Source organism: Caenorhabditis remanei, chromosome V (assembly GCF_010183535.1).
Source record: "Caenorhabditis remanei strain PX506 chromosome V, whole genome shotgun sequence".
In the NCBI taxonomy this organism is placed as follows: Eukaryota; Metazoa; Nematoda; class Chromadorea; order Rhabditida; family Rhabditidae; genus Caenorhabditis; species Caenorhabditis remanei.
Window position 1 is genome coordinate 7,221,447 of NC_071332.1, and position 8,337 is coordinate 7,229,783.

General features: G+C 41.6%; 1 protein-coding gene across 1 annotated transcript; it reads right to left on the reverse strand.

The window, feature by feature from the left end:
• Window positions 1–1,000: 1,000 nt before the first annotated feature.
• Window positions 1,001–3,711, reverse strand: GCK72_017888 (uncharacterized protein; the record flags this gene model as incomplete). The annotated part of the gene is made up of 6 exons (XM_003112739.2): window positions 1,001–1,264; window positions 1,873–1,949; window positions 2,695–2,959; window positions 3,192–3,339; window positions 3,397–3,504; window positions 3,578–3,711. 6 exons carry the CDS (start codon window positions 3,709–3,711, stop codon window positions 1,001–1,003), a joined length of 996 nt encoding a protein of 331 aa, XP_003112787.1.
• Between the last annotated feature and the right edge of the window lie 4,626 nt (window positions 3,712–8,337).

The window sequence follows — 8,337 nt, forward strand, 5'->3', positions numbered from 1 at the left end:
CAGATATAACAGAGAAATGTGTAACAAGTACGGTAAGATTGAATGGGATAGAGGGGAAATGATGACTAGACGAGGGGGAACCAAAGAGATGAGAAGAAAAGGCAAAATGAGAATGGGATAAGAGTATAACCGCGTTTTGTTCAATGAGAGGAGGCTTCTTTGTACTAACCACATGAAGATTGCCACGTCATGGTATTGGTCTGTATAGTTACATTTCACCGGAAGGGATCGTCAACCTTGACGTGACAATCCATCGAGAGGTTTTGTCGTTTCACACATTTGATGGAATTTGGGGGAACACGTAAATTTAACCGAGATTGCATAGGATGGAGATGGATCAAGGTGAGTGATGATTTGAATACAAACAAGTTACCATAATATGATACACATTTCAAAGAGGGAAAAATAACTATGTACACTTGCCTTATTACATTACGCTCAACAATTGTAAACACCGGAAAACTAAAACAGCTGAGACTAAAAAAAGAAAGAAATGCACATGTTGTGAGGGGTTGCAAAAACTGAGATTTGGAAACCAGAATAGAAAGGAAAAGTGTAGAAGAGAACCATTTTGAATGAGAGAGAACCGAATAGAGAGAATGGGAGATAGGCCCGGTCGGGAGATCACTAGGCAGTAGTACACCAAAATATTAGATTATAAAAAAGGGAATCTAGAGACTATTCACAACGATATGAATGACATGAAAAAGATCATGCCAAACAAAACTAATCACTAAATGAGTTTGGGAATGAATTAAAAGTAAATGGATGAATTGTACAGGATATGCTGTGAGAAAAAGGTAGATGACAAGAATTGTGTTGGAGTGGGTTTAGAGTTTGAGAATTTAAAAAAGAGAGTTCTTAACTTTTGTGTGGTGTGTCCTTTGATGTTTGATTTTGAGATGTTAACTGGCGAGCTTCTTCGATCGAATTCTAACGACTTCTTCGACGACGACTTGATTTTCTTCTTTGTACTGCTTCTTGATACTACTCAAACTATCTAAGCTTGCAAAAGAAGCAAATTGTGCATGTCGAAGCGAGCCGATCCGAGTGGGTCGCTGTTACCCCACATGTCGAAGCCAGTGGCTCCGTGGGACCACGAAGATGTCGAATCGTCCGAGAGACCGTAGAGGCTCTCGCCAGATACTGGCGAAGAGTTGGCCCATCCACCGAATGAGTTGTTGGAGATCGGTGAAGAGTAGGCGGCGTCGGAGCAAGAAGAGGACCACTTGAATAGAGCGTCCATCGAGCCAGATTTTGATTCCTGTAAATTCTTTTTAATGACACTTGTCCTTACAAAAGGTATTCCCCCATTCTTCAGTCATACTTCTCAACCAATTGTTGATGAGTCAACAATGAATGCACATGATTTGACAGTTTCAATTGCATCCAGACATTTCTTTCTTTCTTTCTTTCTCTTTTTCTCCCTCCCCCGTAAATCACAAGGTTATTTTCAAAAAACTCCAATCCGTATGTCCCCCTACTCTTTCAATGTGTCCTTCAAAAATTCTCTCGTTTTTTCTCATGCCACACATACATCTCCTCCTCCTTCCAACACGTGATGTGACATTTTCGACCTCTCTTTTCCTTCTTCTATTTTTTTCTTCTTCTTTCTCTACCCCCAATCGGAAGCCTAACTGCCTAAAGAGACGCAGACAAAGGCCACACCACAGACCGCCTGCCAACGATTATGACGTTGAGAAGACAGAATTAGAAGTGTGGAGAGACGAGAGAAAGGCCCGATAAACAAGTCTCGTGACTAGAGAGAAAGAGACGCAGACATTCTACTTTGAAGTTTAGTCTGTCCGGCGCTCCCTTCTAGGAAGGAGAAAAAAGAGCTGAATAGGAAAAGAAATAAGACACAAAACATACCTGAACAGAATCGAAGATCGATGTTCCAGTCGACCAGGACCAGGTCTTTGTCTCGGTCTCCTCCATCTCGAGATCGTCTGAAAATAGATACAATGATTTCATTTCATTTCCAATCGTCTTATTCGAATTCATATTTAATCTAATCTCCTTCTTCATCTGGGTTCCCCATTGGTTTCGTGACGTAAACCGATAAAAATATAGAGGCGCACCCCCACACATACATATCTTGTTTATAGCATTTGGAGCTGCGAAAAAGGAGTGTTCGTTAGTCGTAAAAAGAGAAGAGCCTGGCTCAAATTAGGCATGACGTAAGTGTGTGCGTGTTTATGCACACGCTGAGCTTTCAGTCGTGAAAAAAACAGACACCCCCACACATGAAGATATCTGTTCAAGCGGAAGAGAAAAAGGAGAGAGTACTGTAGTATTCGATGACTAGTTTGTTGCGTGAATTTCAGAACATTAGGTGATTTTTCCCACTGGACTCCTCTATCACTACAGTACTCAAAACACCAGAATCGCCTCAATTATTTATGCTTTTTCTTGTCAGAACAGAACGAAACTAAACCAGTTTTGTGATGCGTTTTCCTCCATTCAATCCTTCTTTGTGACCATATGGAAAAAGGAAAAAGGACGTACATAATTACCGCGCGCGCCGATACACCACCCAACAAAAACGACGGCGTCGCGGCGCAAAAGACAAGCTCCATAAATCACGACAGGGCAAAAGGGGCCCCGCTCCTCGTAAAGAGAAGAAGGAGGAAGAAAAACGAGAGATTCTTAGTATTCTAAATACGACACCAACCAACAAAAGTAATCTATTACCTCCAAACATCATTCCGCAGATGTCGGACGATGCGCCGCGCTCCTCTTGTTTCAGAGGTGCTCCGCAGTTGACAGCGGAGTCGACAACATCGTTGGCGTTCGTAATCATCATCATCATTTCATTGTTGTAGCAATCCTTCTCATTGCCCCAACAACACTCGTCACCGGTACCATCGACTTCCATCAGCATCGCCGTTGTCGTCTCGTTCGACATACCCACAAGAGAGCAGTACAATTCCTCATCGTCCAGTTGATCCAAGTCTTTCTGGAATTCTTTTTTCTTTGAAAATACTCAAAATCCCAAATAAGGTGATATCACTAAATCTACAGGATTTTCTCAAAAAATAAAACCACAGATTGCGGTTTGCGTCAATGGAATTCTAATTCTACAAAAACCCTTCTAAAATCCATGATCATTTCAGTGAATCCAGCTGATCCATAAGTCGGAGCTCAGCTGTACGTTGAAAAAACTCGTTATCATCCCACAAATCTCTCACCTGGATTGTCTTGACGGTGTTGAAAATCAAAAGATGCTTCCGAAGTGGCATATTTGATTCCTCACGCAATTTACTCAGGCTGGTATTGAGCAATTGACGACGTTGAGCACGTTCCGTCTCACGTTCGGCCGATGAGCGCGACGAGCAACTGTAGTATTCATCGGTTTCGTACTTATTTCAGCAAGTATTTAGTATATTTTCTTACCTCGACTTGATCGAGTTAACAGACTCCGCTGACGTGGCGAGCGGAGATGGGAATCGCTCGAGCGGCGAACACGAGAGGTGATCGCTGTTGTCCCATTGACCGTTGTTTCTAAAATTGCACAATTCCATATTTTGAAGAATTGAGATTCAGATTCAGATTCCAACGCAGGATCCTAACTTACCTAACAGGGATCGGCTGCGACTTCTGATGTTCTAAGAATACATCTGACGTCGTTGTCGTCGATATCGTTGACGACGGGGTGGGGGACTGGCTCACCAGTGATGAGGTTGGACAGGACGTAAAAAACAACACCATTTTTTGACCCGGGGGTGGTTTTTAATACTCTGAAATTATTTAGAATTCAGAGTAGCAGCAGGAATATCAATAAGAGATCTAGCAACGATATCTTATCAGACGAGAATAAAAATATCAAGAAGAAAAATAAAAAGAGAAAAGGAGTGAGCAAACAGTTTATATATTGCTTTAGTACTAATCAAACAGTTGTTCAAGTGTGACACCTGTTTTCAAAACATTGTGTCTTGTGAAACTTTTTTCCAGAATGTTCTGAAACACTCTCTCCTGTTTTCATGGGTTTTATCATTTGATATAATTGCAATTTTCTTCTTTCAAACTGTACAAAAAGTGTAGAATCGATAATCGATGATGAAGGAAAAGAAGTACGAGAGAGAGGAAAGAGAAACGGAACAGAATCGAATGAATTGAATCTACATTGCCTCTAGTCCTAGTGGAAACCAGACCAGTCTTCTCCTTCTCTTTCCTTCTTCTCCTCGATTTATCGACGAGGCCGCGGGCTGCCCGCTCGGGCCGCTGTAATGCGAGCGTGCGAATCGAATCGCTCACATACAGAGGAGGCGAGAAGAAGGAGAGGGAGAAGAGAGAAGGAAATAGAATGGGCGCTGACGAAGCGAAAGATGAAGAAGGAGGAGCCTGCCTGAGGCGATAAAGGCGGAGTAGAGAGTTAGATGTGTATTGAGAGACGCAGAGAATCGCGTGCGGCACCCGCGACGTCGCCTCGACGGGCAAACATCAGCGCAGTCGGTCGGTCGGTCTGTTGACGACATAGAAGAGGCTTCACATCGTGAACTAGATAGTGTGATAGAGTGGGAGACTGTCAGAGAGGTTAGAGAGACAGGGAGACAGTACACATGTTTGTTCTCCATCTCTCTTCTTTCTATTCTCTCCTTTCCCCCACTTTGCATTTTCCGTCCCTTCGTCTTCTTTTTCACTCCTTTATGCCTCTTTATAGATTCTCCGCACGCTTCTCTGACTCCGATATCCTTATGTATGTTGGGGAGTGATCCGCTTTCAGTCCTCTCACTCACTCCGCCTCATCGCCTCCCAATTTGGATTATTGTGAGAAAAAATAGTGTAAAAAGGAATCAAGAAACCGAACAAACTTGAACATAGTTTTTACGAGGCTGGATTAGTGTCGAGAAAAGAAAAAAAACAGTAGTTCCTAATTGGGAAGAAGACATAAACAATCTCTATTCTGGAATTTAAAGAACACGAACTATGACTACTGACGGAAATGCAGATTATCAAATTCCAGTTCTCTGGAATTAGAGAAATTTGCAGATTAGGGGGAGATAGAATGATATGATTCAGTTGAAAGTCAGAAGATATCAAATGCGGATATTAAATTTGAAATGTCTCGTTTGACCAGGTGTTGTGTTTGAAAACTGAACAACTGCATCCTGGTTTTGAGAGTTTGTGGGGAAATGAAAAATGATGTCTGTTTACTTTGACTGTAGAGAATCGAAATCAAAGAAACTTTTACAAAAGGGTTTGTAGGATACGTGCAAACTGTTCCGTTTTTGAAAAAAAAAACTCTGCCTCTCCCATCTGAAATAACAAAAAGGGAAATAGATAATTAAATGGAGAGAGGAAGGTCCATTGAGCAACAACTGATGTAAGAGGGAATGACATCATCTGGAGAAGGAGGAAGGACTCTTCATCAAATGAATTGGAGATGAGTGAGGGTGGCGGTTGGTTGCGCAATGTTACTTCTTATACGGGCGGACTGTACCGTAGGATTTGACCGGAACAGATGTCGTGACTAGATTAAAACACGGAGGAAACTTTTGAAAAATCACTAATTTGGTATCTTAAATAGGCAAGAGTTGGGCCCCCGGGCCATCGAGGTCCAGTTAGTTCAAAGATCTTACCTCAGAAAAACACGAAAAACAAGATAACAACTCTCCAAAATCACGAGTGTAGTGCTAGAATATTCTCGAAAAATCTTAACCTAGTGCGAAATTTGATTAACCAACTTGTTATTCTCTTGAGTCATTGAGCAAGCAAAGACAGCCGCAGGTGTAATGAGTCATAACCAGTTTTGATATAACCATCTCATTAGCATCACATCAAAACCGTAAAACAGTAGTGATTATGATGATTCATAAAGCGCCAGCGCGGCTTGTGTTGTGTTATACTTTTCTACATTGACATTAAATATCGAACGTCGTCGTTTTGGTGACGAATACGAATGATGATAAGTACCGTATCCACTTTTTTTGGAAAGACAGAGAGAGAGAGAGGCACTCGTTTCTTGATGATAAGACCGAATTGATGAATCTTTTGATGTCAATGTCGCATTCAGTTTGTTACGTGCCGAAAAGAGAATCTTTAGAAAAGATAGAAGAGGAGGAGGAGCTGAATGGGGGTGATAAGCAGCCAGGGGCTATAATACCGATAAGGATCAGTCCCTCGAGAGAAAAGAAGAAAAAAGATAGATGTCACATGTGAAAATATAAAAAAGAGTTGCAACGAATGACGAAAAGAAATGGGAAAGATTGAAAATCGAGGCAGGGGGGAGAGAGAAGGAAACGGAAAACTCGGAGATAAAGAGAAGAAGGACGATCGACGACCAACACAGAAATTGACTGATAACCTTTGGGAAAAAAGAGAAGAACCTTTCGAAGAATTGTCTCCACTCTCGTTATCGGGGACGCACAAAAAATGTCAATAGAGATGTGATGGGTGCGAGAGAAGGAGAAATGAAACGACATTCCCCTTACTTTTTAGTGTCTCGATCACTAGTGTAAACGGAGGGTAAAAAAAAAGAATGAGAAGAATACGAAGAAACATTTGACGAGGGGAAAACATTTTTTGCGTTCGAGATCACGGAAAACTTAGGTTGGGAGAAGTGAAAAGATCATGTTTCTCTGGGGGAACTTCCAGTAAGTGTTGGGTTTCCTGACGTGGGTTCAGGAGTCGAAGAGGATATTCCAAACATCGGAGAACCATGGGAACGAGAAATTGTAGAACATTTCATTGAATTTTGAACACAATTATATTTACCTATAAATGAAAAATCGCTGATGATAGCGATTCATTCAACGAAATTTGTCAATTAATTGATTTTTTTTCCCTTCAGTACTACTGTGACCGTCTTCAACTAGACCTGATGATTCACACTACCGTATTCTTTCCCTCAACAATCTCCAAGTATTTCCCAGAATCTCTCTATCAGCTACCGTATCCACCCAGCAGTTCCCAGAGTTGTAAAGTAAACTAAACAAAAAAGAGATTCTCCTCCTTTTCTTTCACTCGTTAAGAATGTGTTTATGTTCGTGAAACCTCCCAAGAGTCATTCGAGTGAACCACAAGCGTCCCAGAATAAAAAAAACTGGCGAAAAACGAAAAAAAACCGCTGGCAGCTGGTCTCCGCTCGCCTTTCCCCGTCAACCCTCCTACACACTAGTAGTCGCCGGTTCCGTCAACAAGTGTTCGTGTGTCCATCTATATTTTCAGCCAAGTGGAAAAAGAGAGAAAATGCCAGAATAAAAACACCCGTTCAGTGTTCTCTGTTTCTTGTGTTTTCATCTATATTTTCAGTTTTTTTCTCCAGTTCTTTTTCCCAGGAATAGAGGGATGTGTCAATATATTTTCAATCAAAACTAAAGTACGAAAAATCCGATTTCAGTGCCTCCTCTCCCAATAGATACGTCTTGTTCAATGTTCAATTTTCGATTCGACGATAAGAGGCTTATTATTATCGCTCTTTCTCTCTCTCTCTCTCTCCGCCAATAATGATTGACCGAGGCAGCGAACCGGGGGTTGAGAAGAGGACACCTCAGCTGGACAGGTCGAATAATTGAAGGCAATTATTTTTTGTGAATGAATGAAATGAATAGAAGGGACAAAAAATGGTGGTTAAAAAGGGAGAATAGCCTTTCATTATGACATTTCATCGCTATGTATCGCAGCTTTCGCTGACGATATTAAGCTTTACTCTCATGATCCTCTAGCACTTCAAATGGGAATAGACTTGGTAGAGTCTTGGGCTTCTGATAACTCCTTACCTCTGGCCCACTCTAAGACTGCCCTTCTTCGTCTCGGACCTCGAAACTCTTCTCACCCGTACACTATTGGAGGTTCCCTCATTGATTCCGTTGATTCGGTTAGGGATTTAGGTTTATTAATAGAACCTAATCTCAAGTTCACTAGACACATTAATCGGGCTGTTGCTCTCGCCTTACTCCGTTCAAAACAACTACTGAAATCTTTCAAATCCAACTCTCCCCAATTTTATATCTTCCTTTTCAAAACTTACGTACTCCCTCTAGTTGAATACTGCTCCGTCGTTTATTCGCCTCCCCCATCATCTAAACTAGCGCACAAGCTCGAAACTCCTCTCAGATTCTTTTCGCGGAAAATTCTTCAACGCTGTAACACACCCTATTGTTCCTACTCGGATCGCCTCTCCCAACTTGACCTCTTTTCTATGCGCCACCGTAGGCTCAAAGCGCAACTTCTTCTCTTATACAATCTTATAATCGGCGCCTCATATTTTCCTAGTCTTGAGACCCATGTCAGGTTAAGTTCCTCCTCCCGTCGCCCAATGTCTCTTATCTGTATAAATCCTAATTGCTCTAATTTTTTCTCAACTGTAATACCTATTTGGAATGCCTTAACTAT